Consider the following 21,922-nt stretch of genomic DNA (forward strand, 5'->3'; position numbering starts at 1 on the left):
AGTACAATAAGGCGGTGGGCAGCACGAGCACCAGCGATCAGGGTTTTTTACCGACCGATCTGACGAAATCGCCGCGCTCAGGTTCCGGTAAACCGGTTTGGTTTGATTGAAAACCGGTAAAAACTGATCAAATTCAATTTTAAATTCAAATTTCAAATTTCATTTAGTTCAATTGGTTTCCACCGGTTAGCCGACTGGTTTGGCCGGTAAACCAGTCCGGTTTGAATGATAACCGGTCCGTTGAACAAAAAAATCGATGATTTTAAAATGGTTTGCAGGTGTGAAATAAATAAAAATTTTGGCATGAGCTATGCACATATTAACGTAAAAGACCACACCAAAGCAATAATTTATAATCATGCATACAAATATAATAGTAATAAGCGTGCATACAAATACAATATCTTATTCGTGCATACACTGATACACATCGATAAATGTTCAACGTAAGAATGGGAAGACCTCCATTTGGGACGCCATTTGATATTCGGCGTTGGAGATCACATTCAAACCTCGCACTCTAAGCAGCTCAGCCTTATAGTCTTGCCAAGATTGTCCTGTCCATGCCGATGTTATCTCCCATTCCTGAACTAACATAGTGTAAAAATATGAGTCTTCCCATTTGTTTTTTTGTTTAAATTCAAATGTCCGCAAAGTATACTAAATGAACGAATATTTAAAAAAATTTGAGACCATTAGATTCGTCACAACTTGAAGTATTTTTAAGATTTTTTTCAATTTTTTTATTTTTTGAATTTAAATTTAAATTTTAAATTTGTGCCTGTTTGAAATCGGCCGGTAGTCCGGACCGGTTACCGCGATTTCCGCACAGTTCCGGTCGGTAAAAAAACCCTTGCCAGCGATACGCCGAGAGTCGCCGAGACCCGAAGCTGAAGCTTTGGCTTAGCTCGCCTACTTGACAGTGTCGGATAGTGGCAAAGATTCAGCTGCTCCATGTGCCCTCTCGCTTGAGTTTGGCAAGGGAATCCCGAATGATAGTATCGGAGGAGAGACAGTGCCAAACATTCTTTTCTCCAAGTAGAGTAGCTGCCACCGTCGCATCATGTTGACCAAAACGTAGCCCCGACACTTACGCAGAAGCGATAAAAAAGAGGGGCTGGTACCAAATGCACATCTAGTATCGAAGTTTTGAGGATCCCGCCATCATCTACGCTCTTCTTTCGTACTCCTTCAATCCAAAAAAAACAAGTTATTTTAAAATTTCTAGAACAAATTGACGAGAAGGCAAAATGTCAATATTTGGTCCTATTTATTGTCCATATTTATTACTAATTGATTCTTACATGCACATGTGGTTTCTAAATATGATAGGATGACTTGTTTTTTAATAAATTTTAAATCTTAGTGTGACTTATTTTTTAGAAATTAGAATGGAGGGAGTATTTACTTTATTCTTTAAAACATGAATCTCGTCCCTCTGGGAGGTCATCAACGATGGCCAAACATGCATGGAGATAGCCTCTTCGACAGCACTGGGCCTTTGGTCACACCGGCAGCCATGATCGAAAGGAGACATGAACATCGCTAAGTGATCACAGCCGCCAATTGTTTCCTTTAATGTAATTTATTTAACATAATTATCGGTACCTCTGGACTAGGGTACCCCTCTTGCTGTGTCAAGACTCACGTAGTTATCCGTAACTACGTCCTAAAGAGCTGAACAGCCGGACCCCTAGGGTCCGACTCCATCTCACCGGACCAACGGTCCCAGACCAACGGTCCCAGACCCGCTTCCCGCTCGGGGACGGATCCGGTGCCACCATGTGTCCCGGAGAACGGAGCGCTCAGCCAAAACAGCCGGGGGGGCCCGGACCCCCATATACTATCTGGACCCCTCAGCGGGGAGGGAACAGACACCCCGCCTGGGGGGTCCGGAGCCGCCACGTGTCCGCAAGCGCAGGCACGCGTGCGGCCGCGAAACTTCCTCGGGAAGACTCGCCCACCTACCGCATTCAATGCGGGAGACGTTAAGTGCGCTCTGCCACAGCAGAGCCCGAGGTGACTTTTGCCAGGCTGTACTGTTGATCGCGCGTTACCAAGGCGCACCGAGCAGCCGTTGGCACCGCCCACGCCACGAGCGTCAGTCTGCTACGTCAGTTAGACATGACAGCTCGGCGACGGAGTATCATAACGCCTACGCGGTAGACCCAACAGTCTACGCCGCAACCTACACTGCCTCAATGGACGCCTCACCGATGGGACAAGTGAAGACCCCCCTCGGTCAAAGAATCTACAGTGCGATGAAGTGTATCTGGCAAGAGATTCTCAATCACTGTAGACTATTAATATCTTTTTGATGGTAAACTATACATCCTTATTGGGCCCACCTGTCGGGGTCCAACACTTGTGTACGCGTCCTCCTTGCGCTATAAAAGGGGACGCCCGTTAGAGAATCACTCAAGTCTCAAAAGGGGCTTAGAGGCAGAGGATAGACTCATCCACGAACTCAAGGGCAATACAACTCTCAGTGGACGTAGGGTGTTATGCTCCGGCGGCCCGAACCACTCTAAATCCTCGTGTGTTCTTGTATTCTTGCTTCATGAGTAGATCTGAGGAATAGCTTGTACTTCCCAGAGTAACCACCCTCTGGGATTAGGCGGGTGCATTCCGCCACCCGGCTGTGGCCCTCTTCGAGAGCCGCGACATCTGGCGCTGTCCGTGGGGATCGCGCAAGCGTTGGCCAGATCTTCGCTCACCTCCTGCCTTATGAGGTTGAGCTCATCCTCTGCAATGACGACAAGAAGATGAAGAGTGGCACGGCGTCACCTATGCCGCATGCCCTAGCACCGAGGCAGCAGTGTCCTCGGTGCGGTGGCGCACGACAGCGGCGCCTGCTGTGCGTCGCCACGGCGACACCTCAGAGCCGGCACGGTGGCGCGCAAGGGCGACGCCTGCTGCGCGTCACCCTGCGACACCTTAGTGTCGGCTCAAGGTTTTCTCTCAAGCAATCACCGGGGGTCCCCTGCGGCGGCACAGCGTCGGCACAATGTTTCCTCTCAAGATGGAGCCAGAAGCCGATGGCTGTGGCTCGGGAAGGATGTCTGTCGCCTTCTCCCTCGTCTGGCTCAAGCCTCTCTTGGAGCTGCTGCAGACAGGCGTCGACCTCCGCCACAAGGCATGGGGGCCCTGTGCCAGCACCAAGGCGAGGGGGCCTGTGCCGGCGCCGAGGTGGAGTCGGCGAACGACCGCCCTTCTCCACGCTCCGTGCTCGTCCAAACGAGCACCCGTCCTTCTGCTGCGCCAGGGTGTCAAGCTGGCTTCAGCTCACTATGAGCGGCCATCGGGCTGGCTTCCGACGGCAGTCGGCGACAACAGGGCCACTCCCATTCAAAGCCAAAGAAGTTGTTCTCATGCTATCTGAGCATGAAACAGTTATTGTGTTGGGAAGGGCCCTGCAAGCTCCCGAGATGATGCTGGATGATGCTGTATAGGCACGTCCAGGGCATTTTCGCCCCCAACGACTGAGAAGAACCTCCAAGGTGGCAGTTCTACTCCGGCCAGGAACATGCATGCCCTGCGGGGCGACGGCTGTAGGTTACCGCTAGATAGGATTGAGTCTGTTCTCCTTTGTAATGATGTGGTGCCTACATGTGGTCCAGAGCGGTAAAGGTCCGTCTTTGTAAACCCGACCTCTGGCTTCATCGTACAAACAGGCGACACCAGCAAGTAGTCCAGAGCGGTAGGGGTCCGCCCTCATAATCCCGGCCTCTGATGTACACCACGAATTAAGTAATGAAGGAGATTTGCTTTCTCAGTCTTATCTTTACAATAGCTTAAATGACACTTGTCCGTTCAGCTTGCATATTTTCCTTCTCCCATGCGGAGTCTTTTCTTTTGTTGCTAAGCGATCCAAATTGAGTTGCTGGCTTGTGGTCAGGATGGGATACCCCTTCTAGCTGGAAGGTGGTCCAAACTCCTAGGGACCTGCTCCGGAGAAGTGGTGCTTGTATCCTGGGGTGGAGAAGCTCTGCGTAGCAGCTTAGCCTGGCAATGTACCCTAAGCCTACGCACTTCACTACCCTGTTACGAGTCCCCTAGTATCCGAAGCTGCCGTACCTAGGGGTCCGGACTCCTTTCTAGTATAGGGCATGGTTCCCTATGCATTACCACAAGGTCCGATGACGTATCTCGTTGGATCAATGGTAGCAGCCCAAGTCCACTCTGGTGGCCCGCTCCGGCGGAGACCGCTCGCCACGGTCGCCCAAGTCCACTCCGGTGGCCGGAGACCGCTCGCCACGGTCGCCCAAGTCCACTCCGGTGGCCCGCTCCGGCAGAGACTGCTTGCCACGGTCGCCTGAAGCCGGGTCCGGGGAAGTGGTGCTCGCACCCTGGGCGGTTCGAGGTCCGTGCAGCCGCTTGGCTTGGTTCCGTACCCTAAGCCTGCACCTTCGCCGCCCTGCGGAGAGCGCTCTAGTACCTGAACCTGGCAACAAGTGCTACGACCTCTAAGGGGATCCGGAGCACCCGCTCTCCACATGAGCGCGCCAATACAACCAGGATTATGTCGGAACACGTCACGATAATGGCCCCACCTGCGGGTTCGTACCTCCCTCGAGGTGGGCCCGGCGGCCACTGTCGGTACCTTTGGACTAGGGTACCCCCTCTTGCTGTGTCATGACTCGCGTAGTTATCCGTAACTACACCCTAAAGAGCTGAACAGCTGGACCCCTGGGGTCCGACTCCATCTCACCGGACCAACGGTCCCGGACCCGCTTCCCGCTCGGTGACGGATCCGGTGCCACCATGTTTCCCGGAGAACGGAGCGCTCAGCCAAAACAACCGAGGGACCCAGACCTCCCATGGGGTCCCAGACCCCCATATACTATCCGGACCCCTCAGCGGGGAGGGAACAGACACCTCGCCTGGGGGGTCCGGAGCCGCCACGTGTCCGCAGGCGCAGGCACGCGTGCGGCCGCGAAGCTTCCCCGGGAAGACTCGCCCACCTACCGCATTCAATGCGGGAGACATTAAGTGTGTTCTGTCACAGCAGAGCCCGAGGTGACTTTTGCCAGGCTGTACTGTTGATCGCGCGTTGCCAAGGCGCACCGAGCAGCCGTTGGCGCTGCCCACGCCACGAGCGTCAGTCTGCTACGCCAGTTAGACACGACAGCTCGGCGACGGAGTATCATAACGCCTACGCGGTAGACCCAACAGTCTACGCCGCAACCTACACTGCCTCAACGGGCGCCTCGTCGATGGGACAAGTGAAGACCCCCTCGGTCAGAGAATCTACAGGGCGATGAAGCGTATCTGGCAACAGATTCTCAACCACTGTAGACTATTAATGTATTTTTGATGGTAAACTATACATCCTTGTTGGGCCCACCTGTCGGGGTCCAACGCATGTGTACGCGTCCTCCTTGCGCTATAAAAGGGGGACGCCCGCTAGAGAATCACTCAAGTCTCAAAAGGGGCTTAGAGGCAGAGGATAGACTCATCCACGAACTCAAGGGCAATACAAATCTCAGTGGACGTAGGGTGTTACGCTCCGGCGGCCCGAACCACTCTAAATCCTCGTGTGTTCTTGTGTTCTTGCTTCATGAGTAGATCTGAGAAATAGCTTGTACTTCCCCGAGTAACCACCCTCTGGGATTAGGCGGGTGCATTCCGCCACCCGGCTGTGGCCCTCTTCTAGAGCCGCGACAATAATTTATGTGAGAACTGAGAATAGCTCATTTTTTATGGTGGAACTTACCTGTCTGGATCGGAGATTTCGAATAATTGACTCAGCGCAAATGCTCCTATTTTCAGAATTTAGCTACATTATTTTCCAGAATTTATTTTGAAATTTAACGGATGCTATTCTATTTTTCAGTAAGGTGGTAGGCTTCACTAAGATGATAAGCGATGTATCGCAAGGCTTTAGTAAGATGATGATAAGCGATGTAACCGTTGACGGCAAAATACATATAATGACTTCATCGATCTCAAGAACGATCTCAAGAATCTGCAGATTCAGTCTCTCGAAGGTTGAATTGTATATGTATAGAATTCAAGAATCTGCAGGTTCAATCTCTCAAAGGTAGAATTGTATATGTTCTCTCAAAGGTAGAATTGTATATGTATAGAATTCAAGAATCTGCAAGTTCAGTTTGTATATGTTCTCTCAAAGGTAGAATTGTATATGTATAGAATTCAAGAATCTGCAAGTTCAGTCTCTCGAAGGTAGAATTTATAATTGTATATGTATAGAATTGTACATGTATAAGTTCAGTCTCTCGAGAGTAGAATTGCATATGTATAGATTCAGTCTCTCGAGGGTAGAATGAGTAGAATTGCATATGTATAGGTTCAGTCACTCTAGAATTGCTCTCTCGAGGGTATGTATATTCATAGAGATATATATTCATAGAGATAGGATGGATGAATATGAGTGCGTGTATAAGAACATCGGCCACTGTATTGTATTTTTGCAAAAAGAAAATGTAATTTATATTGTTGTCATGTTATTTTTTTGATAAAAGTCAATTGAGATTTTTGATACAACGGGATGGAATTACGTAACGACTAACGTTCATGGAATCCCCACCCCCCACACCCCACCCCTCAATTTACACGAGCTGTGATAAAAAATAAACACATGAGCGCTCTTAGTCAAAGATGCGTCGAGCCGATTCCCGAGTCTAAACATTTCAGTGTGTAGGAAAGACAGGATTACGGCGCTTCACAAAGGATTAAAGAGGTAACACCGTGACACTCACACCAGGTGTACCAGTAACCAGTCAACCTGTGTACAACAGGAGTACTCGCACAACAGGAGCGGGAGAGATTCCTCCGACACGCGGGCGCGTCGATCCGCCTCCGTACTCATCAGTTCCCGTTCACGCACCGACGCACGCTACCACATCGATCGTACAAGCACGCGTCGCACCCAAACCCGCGGCGGCGGCGGCGGCGGCGGCTCACGGGAAGGGCGCGTGGCGCTTCATCTCGGCCGGGACGACGTCCACCGCGAAGCCCTTGCCGTGCTGCCGCCAGTAGTCGGCGTTGGGGTTGATCCACTCCGGCTCGCCCATCTCCACCCTGGCCGCCTTGAGCCCCCCCGCCGAGCTGTCCACCCCGTACCTCTCGTCGCGGCGGCGCACCAGGTCGCCGCGCGCGCGCCCCGGCTCCGCGGCCTGCGGCGACACCATCAGCGCCGGCGCGCCCAGCGGCAGCGCGTCCCCGCGGTCCACCTGCCACGTGCACCAGAACTTGCCGTACGTCCTGGCGAGGCTCGCCATCTCCGAGCTCTGCAGCGCCTCCGGCACGCCCACGGCCGTCCACAGCCCGGCCTTCACCTCGTACGCGTGCGAGTGCCACAGCCTCTGCTCCTCCGCCGGCAGGCCCTCGAAGATGCTCTCCGACACGATGTACTCCACGCCTGATGATAAAGATGAAGAAGAGACACACGAGTAGTCACCGCTTAGCTACCATCACGATTCACAACGGCGGGGAAAGAGGCGGCGGCGCGCACCGATGAGGCGGGCCGAGGGCTTGTCGGAGTCGTAGACGGCGCACTGGACGACGTCCTGGTTGAGCCGGGAGAGGAAGTGGTGGACCTCCATCTGGCGGCGCAGGTCGTGGGCGTAGAGCGCGAAGCTGCACGCGTGCAGCTTCATCTGCTGCACCGGCTTCAGCGCCTGCACCATCTGCGCGCCCATGTCCAGGACCCGCGACGACACCGCCGTCAGCCTGCCCGGCGGCGCCGGCTCGGCGCCGCCCGACGCCGGCGTGGCGGCCGGGATCTGATCGCTAGAGGACATCTTCAGATCGCACGAGACGGTGCGTGAGCGTGACCGACCGTGCGTGGATTTATCGCCGCGGCTCAGCCAGGTGTCTGACGCGTGCCGCGGCGCGTGTGAAGAACGTGGCGACTCGCATGCAACGAAACATTCGAGACGGCCCAGGCACAGCTTTGCTGAGTGACACAGCATGACAGCACGCATGAGAAGACGCGAGAAGTATGCATCTCGAACGGAATGAGATCCTCTGCAGTCGGGGGCACTGACTGGACTCTGCAGTCGTGCCCATCCGACCATCCTTCTGTGATCCGACGATGGCTTCACGATGGCTCAAGCGCGTGGCTCTTCTGCTTGTCTGACGCTCGTTCGGCTCGATCGTGGCTGATCTCCCAGACCGATCGTGGCTGATCTCCCAGACCGACGGCTTGCTCGACCTCCACTTCGCGAATGGCACCACCGCCATCCAGTCCTTCTCGGCAGCCTTCGTCCTCGACATCGTCTCCAACTACACCGGCTTTAGCACACACAGGATGGCCATCGCCGTGGCGCTGACCACGGCCAGCCTGTCGGCCGTGCTCACGGACAAGTACCTGGTTGGTCGGGCCTCACCAACGCCCAGGACGACGATGGCAACGCCGCCATCAACCACCTGCTCGCCGTCGAGCTCGACATCATCCGCATAGCGTCGGCACCGAAATCCAGAACGCTGCTGCTCTCCTACCCCTGCAACCTCTCGACGACAGGGCCGGGAACCCCCGGCACTATGTCCTCGGCTGTAGCTTTAGCACGATCGGGCGCCTGGCTTCGACGTCACCTGGCTGCCTCGTCTGCCGCAGCTGCAGCGGTCGCCGTCCGACCCTCGGTCCGAGATCGTGGAGATCGCCCTGCCGCTCGCGAGCACGGCGCTGGTCCTCGCCGCCGGCGCTGCCGTGGTCCTTCTCGTGCGGCGAATCGGCGATCAAGATCGGGCCACACCGGTTCGCGTATAGGGAACTGTTCTACGCCACCAAGGGGTTCAAGGACAGGAACCTCGTCGGCGCCGGCAGCTTCGGTCGCGCCCTGTCGAAGGCCTCGGCGTCGGCGCTTCCCGCGGCCGCCAGGCCCCTGACTCCTGAGCCTGCGCCGCAGCGCCGCCGCCTCCTCTGCCGTGGCCATCGGGTCAGCTTCGCCTGGGCTTGTCTCCGTGGCCGCCGCGCACTGCTACTGCTTGGCGGTGTCGTGGTCAAACCAGCCAAAGGCAAGCGAAGGGGAAGCGAGCCGTCGGCATGGGGAATGAGCCGCGAGTCCGCGACTCGCGAGCGAGCCAAGCCAGCGTCGGGCAGATAAGAGAGCCGCGCGCACGAGCCATCGTCGGATCACGGAAGGACGGGTGGATGGGCATGACTGCAGAGTCCAGTTAGTGTCCCCCGACTGCAGAGGATCTCATTCCCTGGATTCTGGGGAAGTGGAGGTAGGCGTCAGAATTAATATGGATTCCTTTGAATTGAATTGTAATATTATCAAGTGGAATCTTGGAGTATCTTAATCCTTAGATAGTTTTATTTTTGAAAAAATAATCCTTAGATAGTGTTCCTGAAAGAATACATTGAAAAAGTTTAGAGGCCTAAAGGATACAAAAGTTTCCTGTATTTTTTTTCTTCGCTCCTTCCAAACAGTCATTCCTACAGTTTTCTGGTCTGATTCTTTTCCCCTCGATGGGAAGAGCTAGAGCACTTCAATCTTGCAAATTTTCTAATGCTGTGCATTACTTACTCAGACACGCTGAATCTATAAAATACAACTCTCGTTGTTAACTAGCGTTCCTTGTAACTGCTGTTGCCAAGCTTGCTGATAATTGTACTGCAAAACTCAGCACATTTCACTCGGTTGTACGCACTGCAAAGTGCAAAGACCATTTCAGTTAACATGATACATATTCCAGGACCTCAGCCAGGAAGCCAGGAAGGCTTCAGTTGGTAAAGCAAAATTTCAGAATTCATGGACCATGAATTGGATGGCCGATCATGTTACAGTAAAGGAATGTTAACTGTGGTATCAAGATTTCCAGCAAGTTTGTGATTTTCTCCCAAGTCATAGGATTATGGCCAGAAACTGAATAGCCCGATGCTTTTTTGGCTGATGGCTCAGTTTACTCGCATTACACATTCCAATCTGTCATCCAAGCTGCCGTTTGATCTGCTGTCTGAACAAGCAGTGAAGAGAGTTCAGCACTCGCATGTTTAATGTTACTGTCATGGCTGCGCTAAATTCGTAAAGCGATCTCCAGCATAAATCAAGTGGACCATGCATACCACCTTATTTGATTTCTTCTGAACCAAATTGCCATCAGAGGGGATGTCATGCTAGTTCATATCACTGCGTTGGGACACAAGTGCCCATGAACTGCTCATAGCCCTTGCGCAATATCCCAACATCACTTGGCAATTGAAGAGAGAAATTATGCAATATATATGTATCCTAAAAATGCCCAAACAGAAGTGAAAGGCGCAAGGTATTAGGTATCTGCTTTCTTGCATATCACCTTACGAAAACCACAGGGCAAGAAAAATCTTCCACCGCTTCTGAAAACAAAAGCAGAGGGAAAGGGGCGTGCAGATCCAGGGCTGAAGAACAGCTGCTGCCATCAGAATGGGAGAGTACATACGTTGTGATCTCATTGCATCAGGCAAACACAAAGCCACAAAGCCACGAATTGCTCAAAGCCCTTGCGCAATATTCCCAGCATCACTTGGCAGCAAGAAACAATAAATCCCCAAACGAAAAAAACACGAACCATTAAGGGGGGAAACCGAATCAATGTCACCTATACCTCCAAAAGCTAGGGAGGAAGAGAGAGGAGCCGCCATGGTTGGAGCCTTGGAGTTGGGGCGGCGGCTCACGGTGGTTCTGCGCCAGCTGCTCGCGTCGTTAGGGTTAGCGGATGGCTTAGCACGGGCGCGTGGGTGCGTCGTGATGGGCTAAATTGGGCTACCAAATATGGGCTCAGCCGTGTTTTCACAAAAAAAAATATATGGGCTCAGTGTGGGCCTAGCGATATCATCCAAAAACAGAAAAGGGAAGGCCCAAGACAGATGCGGGTCCAACTGGATCGAAGCCGTTATGATGACCTTGACCCACCAACCAAACATATGGTTAGACTTCTACCACCACATGGTTAGACTTCGGACTCGGGTGACTTGTATCTTCTCCTGCTCGGCTGCGGCTCCCATGGCTGCTTCCCGACTTCAGACTTCGACTCCTACTACGGAGATCCCTCTTCGACGTCTCCAATGGCGTGCTCGCTCCTCCCGCTCCGCGCCCCCATCTCCTCCCGCCCCGCGCCCAGAACCCTCCCTCGAGGGCCCAGGGTTCTGCGCCACCGTCCCCCGCCCCCGCCTCGGCCTCCGCTGCGACTGCGAGCGCTCCCGAGCGTTGCTGCGGGGGCCGCGTCGGGGATTCGGGACGCGCTCGCGGACGCCTTCCTGGCGTCGCCGCCGACGTGGCGGTCCGCCGCGGCCAGCAACCTCGCCGTCTTCGTCGCCGGGTCGCCGGTGCTCCTCTCCGGCCTCTCCGCCTCAGGTCTCGCCGCCGCGTACCTCCTCGGCACCCTGACGTGGCGCGCGTTTGGGCCCCCGGGGTTCCTCCTTGTCGTCGCCTACTTCGTCGTGGTGAGTCGATCCCACCGGTTGGGCAGTGCCCGGAATGGACTAGTTTACTTTGAATTTGGGTTGGTTGCTGTGGTATGATCCATCCACCTTCTGAAGTCGCTGATATTGTCATTCTGTGGCTACCGAGAATTGATGCAGATCGGAGCTGTTCATGCTTCTAGTTTGTAGTGCTAAATCGAACCTAGCTACGAGTCATCGTTTTTGGATTGATTGGTATGGCCTACTGGGACGATTAATAATGACTGTTAAGTGTGAATTGAACCACCTTTATTCAGGGATGTTCCACCAAGTATTAGTTTCAAGTTTCCACGCCCATAAATTCTAACTGAACTGACATGAAGTTATATAATGATGGAAACTACTTATCGTGAATCCTCTCCACCTATATGAGTGGGTATCAGAGGCCAGTGCTTCCTAGTAGGCAGCAACAATAATTTAACAATGCTTGGAAGATGATAGGGAAAATGATTACTATTATCGTCCCTTTCTATAAGGTGGTTATATTAATAAAGGACAGTCTGGGTGTCGCAATCCCACCATTTGAAAAATCAAGGCAATGGGAAAACTTTGTTTCTTAGTCCCCATGTGCTGATCATTGTGTAATCTGTGCCTGTTTTCTGAATTCTTTTGTGCAGAGCCCTCTGCATCTTGGTAAACTTTTTATCCTTAACAGAACTTAGTGTGGCTGTTTTATGCGGATACTGATGCAGCTGAATGCATTGGACTTGAACATGCTGCACTACGACTTCATGTCCTGTTGCAATGCAAATGGACTGGGGTGCATTTTGCTCCCCAGAACTATTCAAGAAAAAACTCTGTAACTTAGTTTATACAGTTTACAAATATGGGTTTCATGTGCATTGGAAGCCTTTATACTGTAGGATTTACTGCTTAAAAATCATGTACGTCTTGCACTTGTGCATACTATTTTGCAATGCTAAAGACATAATAGATATGATTTACCAACATGAAAGACCGGAGGAAGGGAGACTTTTCCTCTTGCTTTTCAGGGTTGATCAAAATGAGCAAGTTTTGTATGGATGTGGATGTAGCTGTTCCTGGTTGTTCATATTTAGCACCTCATCGTAATTTGATGGTGTGTGCAGTCAATGGTTTTTGACATCATGCTGTCATATTGCATAGCGTACATTTACCTTTTCTGATGCTTTATCCATTGTTTCAATTCTTTTAGGCTATTAGTCAGTGCTGTTCATTTTGCATTTGATATGCAGGGCACAGCAGTAACTAAGTTGAAGATAAAACAGAAGGAAGCACAGGGAGTGGCTGAGAAAAGAGGAGGAAGGAGAGGACCTGAAAGTGTTATTGGTTCGAGTGCTGCCGGTTGTGTCTGTGCTCTACTGTCAATATATCATGTAGGTGGTACAGCATTCTCTGAGCTCTGGAGGCTTGGCTTTGTTGCCAGTTTCTGTACTAAACTAAGTGATACGGTTTCCAGTGAAATAGGGAAGGCTTTTGGAAGAACAACGTAAGTTTTTGTAACACGTCATTTGTGCAGCCTTCATTTAAGATTTCCTCCTGTAGACTTTACATTCTTTTGTAGAATGTAAGTCAATATGGAGTCATGATAAATTCCCAATACTGAGTGCTCAAATTTTGGGTTCTTTTGTAGAACAGGTATCTGGTGACAACATTTAAGATTGTTCCAAGAGGTACAGAAGGTGCAATCAGTGTTGAGGGTACTCTTGCTGGAATTCTAGCATCTGTGTTTCTCGCAGGTGTTGGTTATCTTCTAGGGCAGGTACATGTTTCATTTAAATTTTGGCACCATGAGAAGCTTCTTCGTTTGTTTTAACTAAAATCTGTCTTTCATATTCTTGTCATTATTATGTCAATATTTCTGTAGTCTGATGGTTAATCTGTGGCAAATACTATGGAATCACATACTGGATTCTAATATTGATACTCAACTTGTTTTCATATGGGTGTATTAGGATTTTAATATTTACATGCACTGAATTTGACTAATTTTTTATCAATATTTACAAGAGTTTCCCTTTTTCCAATCTTAATACACTCTAAAAGGAAAAGGAGTACATGATTACTGACGATAGAATCCTGCATTATGTTGCAGGTGGGTGTATCACAAGTTGCAGTATGCCTTGTTGCATCCCAGATTGCAAATTATGGTGAGAGTTATATTGGGGCGACATTGCAAGATAAGGAAGGTTTTGAATGGGTGAGTTTGCACTTTTACATGACTAAATACTGATTCTTCATCTACAGTGCCTGTCTGAACTTTTCCCAGTTAAACCATTTCTTCATTTTGCATGCTTCATGTTTTTTTTATTGCTAACTGTTTGTTGTTTACATCACCAAATGCGTTTCCATTGTATTGCTGGAGTACCTAGGTTAAATAATCTATTAAAAAATCAAAAGAGGGGAATTATTCTTGCATGCCATAATTGCTTCTACGACCAGCTGGATAACCATCTTATTTGCTGCTTGATTGTTTAATCCTAGATGAATTTCATTATAGATGAGTTAAGAACATTCTCAGCATCTGGCTTAATGCAACAATATTATATAACCTTAGATCATTTTGGTATAATAATCCAATATTGATAAGGCATAATGGAAAGGCCGTATATAATTTCATCTGCTGGTATTTGTGTATCTTTGGGATGTTTGGTAAAATTGCAACATGGGCTGCTTCTAATCGACAGTATAGAGGACATTAGCTCCTACGCACCCTTGATCTCTGTGTTTTAGGCATGCAAACTAATTATAAAAAAATGTACTATATAGATATAGCAAGAATTCCAGTTACTAGTACTGTTTTCCCTACTGTATTACTATTACCTATCAGCTACCTGGAAGCTTCTGTTCACAATGGTCAATTATAACACCTGACATCATTTGAATTTTTCTTCTGGATGGAAATTTGTTATACAAGAACCACAGACCATTATCCCGAACTTCACTGTTTCTTGTTCTCAATGTATCATGCTTAGTTTTGTATAGTTATGAAAAAAATTCTCTTGAAAGTAATGGTGAATATTGTTCTGTGCAGCTGAATAACGATATTGTCAATGTGCTGAATATCTCCATTGGTGCCATATTGGCTGTTCTAATGCAGCAGTTGCTCGTGAGTTGGAGCTCTTGATTTTCCCTTTAGGCTTCTGCTCTCTGTAATTTATACTTGTGTAGTAGCTGCTATATTTTGCCCATCTGAAATGTTACCATAGATTCTCATTTGGGCCGTTCTAAGTTTCTCTAGGTTTTATTCTTTGATAGTTGTCATGCCTACTGTGAAAATGCAAAAGTGTCTTTCCTTCTGGTACATTGAGTTTCTCTACCTGTGCTGAGCTTGGTGTTTAAGTTAGCCGTCAACTTAATGTCTAACTTTGAATCATTTGTGATGTGAAACTTGCCCCCACCGGCAACCATTTGTTGAGACAAGAACTCAGCCAGCCGGCGTTGCCATTGCCACTCACTGAGTACTCCTGTCAGGTAAGCTGCGTTCTTTAGGAAAGCCCTGTTTAGTTTGCGTTCTTTACTGCTCAAAAAAAAACTGCGTTCTTTAGCCAAAACAGTTCGCACACCATAAACCCCGTAAACAAAAAAAACACCACATCGAATATTTTGGCACATGCGTGGAGTATTAAATAAAGTCTATTTACAAAATCTTTTGCATGGATGGGCTGTAAATCGCGAGACGGATCTAATGAACCTACTTAATCTATGATTTGCAACAGTAATACTACAGTAACAATCCGTTAATTATGGATTAATCATGAATTAATTAATATTATTAGATTCGTATCGCGATTTACAACTCATCTGTGCAAAAAGTTTTGTAAATAAACTTGATTTAGTATTTTAAATTAGCAAAATTGTTTCGCAAAAAAAATTTGCGTTTCAACTAAACATGGCCTTACTAGCGCTACAATCTCCTAACAGTAAACAGTGGCTCTCTTTATTTGAAGACATCCAATTGAAATGATGGGACACGGTGTGCATCGCGAGGTGAGGCAGACGCAGGCAGCTCCGCAGCTCCATCGTTCTCCCTGCCAAGCATCACATGGTGCTTCTTGCAACATGCTGCGCCCTGGCCATCGGGTCATCTCAGCCTGCTACATGCTGCGCCCTGGCCATCGGGTACCCACTAATATTTGAGTCAGACAGCTTTTGTCACATCGGCTGGGATGTGTAGTCTCGAGTCGACCCACACCTGGGTTGGGCCGGGGACTTCACTTGTGTGAGGGGGGCCTTGCGGGGACGCTGGACGCATGATTCGTCTACTCCTATGGTCTTGTGCAGTCGTGCCAGTGCCACTGCCACGGCGTGAGTCTCTGAGCTCGAATTTGTTCTCCGCCTGAATCCGGACTGGTTGGTTCGTGCGCAATCTGTCCTTCAACATTATTGAACCTTCTGTCTTACCGTCCTTGGCTCTTTGCTTTTACGCATATTCGTGTTATCTTTGCCGGTGTGTTCCTAGTTCTTCAGCTCAGACGATGCCAGTGAGCAACCGAACACCGGGGAGTTCTCGTATTCTCTGGGGATACTGTGGTTGTTCGTATGGTCGTTGTTTAGCTACTGTGATACTCTGTTTACGTTTTTTTTTGTAGCCTGGATTCTGCAGAGATGGGTTTAAGGAGCTGCCGCTGAGCGAAACAGGCCTGGCTGAGTTGGAGACAAGCGCGCGCTTACCCCTGCGGAAAAATAACCTTTTTCCAAAGTCGTGAGTGACATCTCGCAGGGGTGACATGCCGCCATGCAGGTTACACGCTTGGGCTGTGGAATTATGCCCCCCCCCCCCCCCCATTCGCACTTGCGGTTGATTGAAAATGAACGGTCTCGGTGTAGGCCCGAGCCGACCCGTCCAAAAACAATCTCATGCCACGGGCGTAACTGCCTGCCGGGCCAGTCAAACCACGTACCGCCCTCGTCGCACTGTAGCGAGGGCCATGGTGTCGTGTGTGCGATTCCTCGTGGAAACCATGACGTGCGCATTAGTATCCGCACTGTGCATCGGTGACCCCCGGCCCCTGCTGCACAGGCAACCATTTTTTCTCTTAAGACCTGGTGCGGACCGCGGACTTCCGGTTGCGGATGTTGTGTTCGCGCGACCCCAACGCTTGGGCCTGGCCTGAGCTCTGCGTTCTGCCTATGCCTCGCGCGCTTTCTCCCCCGTCCCGTCAATCGAGTCGCCTCACGGGTGACGAGCCCCCCTCGTTTTATTACCGAAAGGCTTCATGGCGAGACTCCCCAAAGGCCCAAACTCCACAGCCGCACGCGCGAACACCATCACACCATGGCGCCAGCCTCCGCCGCCCTGCTGCTGACCCTGCTGCTCCCGATGGCCACGGCGGCGGCTGCGGCGGCGGCTGCGGCGGGCATGGACCCAGCCGAGAGGGAGACGCTGTTCCGCGTCATGGAGGCCGTGTCCTCCGACCGGGACTGGCGCGTCGAGAGCCCCGACCCGTGCGGCGCCCCGTGGCCGGGGCTCGAGTGCAAGCCGGCCGGCGCGGGCGGCGGCGGCGGCGCGGCGCGCATGCACGTCACGCGGCTCGACTTCGGCGTGGAGCCCAACCCGGCGTGCAAGGACGCGGCGGCCTTCCCCCCCGAGGCCTTCTCCCTGCCCCACCTTCAGTCCCTCTTCTTCGTCGACTGCTTCACCAACCCGGCCGCCGCCACCACGCTCACCCTGCCGGCGCCCGCCAACCTCTCGGCCTCCGGCCTGCAGCAGCTCAGCATCCGGGCCAACCCAGCGCTGTCCGGCGCGGTGCCGCCGGCGCTGGCCACCCTCCGGTCCCTCCAGGTGCTCACCATCTCCCAGAACGCGCTGGTCCGCGGCGGGATTCCGCCGGGCATCGGGGACCTCACGTCGCTGGTGCGCCTCGACCTCAGCTACAACTCGCTCTCCGGGCCGGTGCCCAGCCAGATTGGCCAGCTCAAGAGCTTGGTCGACCTGGACCTCAGCTACAACGCGCTATCCGGCGCCATCCCGGGCCGGATCGGCGAGCTGCGGCAGCTCCAGAAGCTGGACCTCAGCTCCAACAACCTCACCGGCGGCGTCCCGGACACCGTCGCCAACCTGAGCTCGCTCACCTTCCTGGCGCTCAGCAACAACGGCCTGATCGGCCATTTCCCCCCTGCCATCGCCGGGCTGCGCAACCTCCAGTACCTGATCATGGACAACAACCCGATGGGCGGCCCGCTGCCCTCCGAGCTCGGCGGCCTCGCCCGCCTCCAGGAGCTCCGGCTGGCCGGCTCCGGCTACTCGGGCCCGATACCGGAGGCGTTCGGCCAGCTGTCGAGCCTGACGACGCTGTCGCTGCAGGACAACAACCTGACAGGGCCGATCCCGGCGGCGCTGAGCCGGCTGGGCAGGATGTACCACCTCAACCTGAGCAACAACGCGCTGGGCGGGGCCGTGCCCTTCGACGGCGCCTTCCTGCGGCGGCTCGGCGGGAACCTCGACCTGAGCGGCAACTCCGGGCTGTGCCTCGACGACCGGAGCGTGCTGCGGGGCGTCGGGGTCGGCGTCGGAGCCTGCCGCGGCGGCGCCGACGACGGTGACGTCGTCGCGTCCTCGGCTACGGGAAGAGGCTTGATGGCGACGAGGGGTTCCCAATCCCAGTCCCAGGACAGCGTCCTGTTAACGGGGCTGCTCGGCCCAGCGTGCGTGGCCGTGTCCTGCCTTTTTGCCCTCAACGGGCACGCGCCGTATTGATTGGGCTCTTGTGCTCGTACCTCCTCTGTACTTATCTTTGTGTTGCAATGCTCATTGTCAGATCAGGATCTTACTAAGGCCCTGGTTAGTTTTCAAAAAAAAATTTAAAGTATCCGTCACATCGAATCTTTAGATTTATGCATGAAATATTAAATGTAGTTGAAAAAAATAACTAATTACACAGTCTAATAGATTAGCACAAAATAAATCTTTTAAGTCTAATTAATTCATAATTAAATATTATTTGTCAAATAAAAATAAAATAGGCTACAGTATCAAAATCTAAATTTTTTCACCAACTAAACAGTAGCCCTAAGACTAGCTCGTGGTACTAGTTGTGCATGCACTTTCCACGAATCATGAGGGGTCGCATTGTGCACCAATAATCGACGGTTAGAGAGAGAGAACAGAATCGAATGAGGGCCCTGTTTGGTTTGGCAAGGATACTAGCAGGCACACTTCCCGAAAAAAGAATCTTGCATGCATGAAGTACTAAATGAAGTCTATTTGCAAAATTTTTTTAGGAATGGGTGTAACTTTTCGCGACGAATCTAATGACGGTAATTAATCGATGATTTGCTACAGTGATGCTACAGTAATCATCCTCTAATCGCGCGGTCAAAGTCCTCATTAGATTCTTCAGGGTCACTAACACGGGGTTCTGAGGTTGATTTTGTAAACTGGCTTTGTTTGACACCATAATAAACGGTCAAAATTTACTATTCATTACCGTGCTACAAAACCAAACAGGCCCGAGGTGGCTGATCCAGAAGCCCACGGCGATCGGCCCACCGTGGTCCGAATCAACGCCGCCTTCTTTCATGGTCACCTGCTGCCGGTCACCTTGCAAGTTGCAACGTCCCCCGGCCTTCAAACCATTAACCACCATTAGCACTTAGCAGCGTCTGTCCTGCTCAGTGCTTACCATCCATTGTTGCCTCCCCTTCCCCATTCCTCCAAGCCTCGTTTGTCTTCTCTAGACCGACCTTCAAAAAGCCCCTAGTGTTGCTGCCGCATCTCTTTACAGTCTCCGTACGACTCCGGTGACGATTGAGGTTCGTTGAACTCCGTTGACAATTGAGGTTTGTTGGTTTTTAGGGTTTCAGAATTTCGGGGGTTCATTTCTGTAGTCATTGTAATACAAAGTCAAGTGTGGAAAAGCATTTCTGGTGGGAGATCGCTTGTGGAAAGGGCAGTCACGGGGGCATCTGACCATTCACCAACGAGGCTTGATCCTCAAAAGGCCAAACGTGTCCTCCAAGCCTCGACGACTGCGATCCCACAAATTGATGAGCAGCATATAAGAAACCGCCACATGGTGTCCTTGTACATTTGCCCCGTTTTGCTATCTATTACTTGCATGGTTCTTAAGGCCTCGTTTATTTGTGGGGTGTAAAGTTTTTAAAATGATTTTTTTCACATTTAAAGTACTTAATATAGACTAATTATAAAATTAATTACAGAACTCGTCTGTAAACTACGAGACGAATTTAATGAGTCTAACTAATCCGTCATTAGCGCATGGTACTGTAGCTATTATTGTAGCAATTTAGTGTCTAATCATGACATAATTAGTCTCATTAGATTCGTCTCGTAATTAACAAGCAAACTATGCTATTAGTTATTTATTTCGTCTAGATTTAATATTCCATACATATAAGATTCCTGTTCGATGTGATAGATTTGGAATTTTGAATTTTGCAACTAAACAAGTTGATTCTCAAAAACTGTAACTTCTTACCGTTTTATACAGTACCGATGTCTCTATTCTTGAATCGAGACAAATGCACCTTGTTACGGACTCGCACCAAGAGCGACTGTGCATCGCTAAATTGTTCGGTATAGTACAGGCGTTAAGCATTTTTTAAGCTTGTGTATACTAAAAAAAAAGTTGAAGCCACATGACCATCAATCTCTGGTGCCCGTTTTTCTTGCACAACGCGCAACGTCATAAGCGTTTGTGCACTAAAGTTTCTGCATCAGCCCACAGGCCACAGACCCACAGTGACATGCACATTCCACACCTTGTCAGCAAGTCATTTACACATCTCGTGCGGCAGCCAGCCCTACTCATGTACACGGAGGATGGAGCACACGGACGGTCGTATCTCTAGATCCTGTTCCGAGTACAAAGCCACCGGACAAATGCGAATCGCGTCGACATATGATCGCAGCACATTCGTTCGCGTGCTCCTACGGAAGCTCTGGCGGCTCCGATCCACAGCTTGTTCCGAGTACCAAGCCACCAGCCAACGAACATATGTCGCGTCGACGAACGTTATCCGGTGATCGCAGCGTGCGCGTTCCCGTGTTTCGACGAAAGGACGACGGGAGCCCGCCGGCGCCGGCCAGCGTTGAGCGGCGGCGGGACACGACGGGAGCCGAACGGATCTTTTTTTTTTTGGGGGAACGGGACCAACGGATCGAGCAACAGTGCAATCGCAGAAAAGGGAGAAACTGTGGCCGCCGTACCGTCACCGTCCGCCTGCCACGCTGCCTGTCTGGTCAGCGGCGCCGTGCGCCCGTTCCGAGCCGTCAGCCGCGTTGGTGACAGAGTGCGCGGGGAGGCGCTCGCTCCTGCGCTGCGGCGAGGCTGGCGAGGAGGAGCGGCAGACGCCAGTGTGAAGTGTCGGATGGCGACGGGAATGGGGGCGGCGGCGCCCGGCGGGCGAGCCGGGAGTCAGGTACCTGCGCGCTGCGGGTCGTACGCACGTGTCTCGCTTTGCCCGGCTGCCTCGGAGGGCGCGCCCCGCTATGTTGCCACCGCGCCAGGCGCCGGGTGCCAGGGCGGCCAGGCTTTGGTGCTCGCCTGCCGCCATTGCCTGCTGCCTCACGGCCTGGCGGGGGTGATGCACTGCTGCATCGCTGGGTCGGTCTCACGATGTTTGACTCGACATGTCGGGAGAGGGAACGTAATCACGCTGAGGCTGCTTCAGCAAATGGTTGCAAGAGATGGCGTGGGGGAGCCATGATAATGCAGGCGTGCGTCCCTATTAGGTTATCTTACTTGCTCCTATCTATGTTTAAGACCGTCCATAGTGGAAGGAACAAATGAAGGAGCAAATACACTGTTTGATATTGTAGATGCACTATTTCGCACTATAGACAGAGAGGGCGTGGGAAACGAGAAGGGAGCAAATTTGCTCTTGCTCCCTCCGCTGTGGTCAGCCTAAATAGGTCTACATGGGTACCGGGGTGTGACCCTTTTCATTTGGTGCAAGCATAATGCGGGGGAGCTGATTTGCATCTGAGGCCTCAAGCCCTCCTCTCCTCTCCTCTGTGTGATGTAGTTGCGTCGCCGTCGTCTCCAGCGTATCACTTGGGTTAGCATGGGCAGGAACGTTACTTATATGCTGCCATGCTGGGATTGGTTTAACCCATCCGACCAAGTAGCTGGCTTGGTACAAAAAGGGCCTCGTTCACGCAAAAACTTCTTTGTGCGCGCGCGCGGAAAGCGCACACCATGCCTCCTCAGCCCAACGTCAAATTCAGACCATCACCTCAGCCCACATGGACCATCTCCTGTTGTTAGAGGCTGATGATCACCCCTGCCCGTGAATTTTATTTACATGTCGTATTAGGTTTGTTCTAAGTCAAAATTAACCAAATTTATAGAAAAGTATAGCAACAACTATACTACTAACATATGCACTATCAATATATATTTCATGGGAACGTATCAGGTGCAAACCAACATCTCCGTGCAAACTATGAAAACTTCAATCTGAGTCATTGGATCAACATCCAAGGGGTATGGGAGATTGAGTAATTTTTATAATCTAGACCCGCCCTTAGATTGGGTAATCACACTTTTGCAAATCCCCCTCTCACCT

At 51.2% G+C, this 21,922-nt stretch overlaps 3 protein-coding genes and 1 long non-coding RNA gene across 4 annotated transcripts; 2 read left to right on the forward strand and 2 right to left on the reverse strand.

Annotated features, from left to right (window-relative positions):
* Positions 1–6,492: 6,492 nt before the first annotated feature.
* On the reverse strand, positions 6,493–7,862 carry LOC120710728 (oil body-associated protein 2B). The gene is made up of 2 exons (XM_039996321.1): positions 7,478–7,862; positions 6,493–7,384 (listed from the first exon to the last, which is right to left on the reverse strand). Exons 1-2 carry the CDS (start codon positions 7,764–7,766, stop codon positions 6,924–6,926), a joined length of 750 nt encoding a protein of 249 aa, XP_039852255.1. The 5' UTR covers positions 7,767–7,862; the 3' UTR covers positions 6,493–6,923.
* Positions 7,863–9,602: 1,740 nt separating this feature from the next.
* On the reverse strand, positions 9,603–10,666 carry LOC120707912. Its single transcript, XR_005689171.1, has 2 exons — positions 10,555–10,666; positions 9,603–9,927 (listed from the first exon to the last, which is right to left on the reverse strand). It is a non-coding gene; the product is annotated as an uncharacterized LOC120707912 (long non-coding RNA).
* Positions 10,667–10,926: 260 nt separating this feature from the next.
* On the forward strand, positions 10,927–14,735 carry LOC120707914 (protein VTE6, chloroplastic). Its single transcript, XM_039992975.1, has 5 exons — positions 10,927–11,392; positions 12,625–12,878; positions 13,028–13,151; positions 13,485–13,589; positions 14,424–14,735. Exons 1-5 carry the CDS (start codon positions 11,015–11,017, stop codon positions 14,514–14,516), a joined length of 954 nt encoding a protein of 317 aa, XP_039848909.1. The 5' UTR covers positions 10,927–11,014; the 3' UTR covers positions 14,517–14,735.
* A 1,719-nt stretch (positions 14,736–16,454) lies between these two features.
* Positions 16,455–18,166, forward strand: LOC120707913 (receptor like protein 29-like). Its single transcript, XM_039992973.1, has one exon. The coding sequence runs from the start codon at positions 16,668–16,670 to the stop codon at positions 18,087–18,089; it is 1,422 nt and encodes a 473-aa protein (XP_039848907.1). The 5' UTR covers positions 16,455–16,667; the 3' UTR covers positions 18,090–18,166.
* The last annotated feature ends 3,756 nt before the right edge of the window (positions 18,167–21,922 follow it).

Source organism: Panicum virgatum, chromosome 5K (genome assembly GCF_016808335.1).
Source record: "Panicum virgatum strain AP13 chromosome 5K, P.virgatum_v5, whole genome shotgun sequence".
Lineage (NCBI taxonomy): Eukaryota > Viridiplantae > Streptophyta > Magnoliopsida > Poales > Poaceae > Panicum > Panicum virgatum.

Excerpts from the sequence above, each read along its gene's own strand:
- LOC120707913 (XM_039992973.1), top strand. The coding sequence starts at position 16,668 with ATGGCGCCAGCCTCCGCCGCCCTGCTGCTGACCCTGCTGCTCCCGATG.
- LOC120710728 (XM_039996321.1), bottom strand. The coding sequence starts at position 7,766 with ATGTCCTCTAGCGATCAGATCCCGGCCGCCACGCCGGCGTCGGGCGGC. Across the intron at positions 7,385-7,477 it reads GCCCTCGGCCCGCCTCATCG|GCGTGGAGTACATCGTGTCG; the intron begins GTGCGCGCCGCC and ends CTTTATCATCAG.
- LOC120707914 (XM_039992975.1), top strand. The coding sequence starts at position 11,015 with ATGGCGTGCTCGCTCCTCCCGCTCCGCGCCCCCATCTCCTCCCGCCCC. Across the intron at positions 11,393-12,624 it reads TCGTCGCCTACTTCGTCGTG|GGCACAGCAGTAACTAAGTT; the intron begins GTGAGTCGATCC and ends TTTGATATGCAG. Across the intron at positions 13,152-13,484 it reads TTGGTTATCTTCTAGGGCAG|GTGGGTGTATCACAAGTTGC; the intron begins GTACATGTTTCA and ends ATTATGTTGCAG.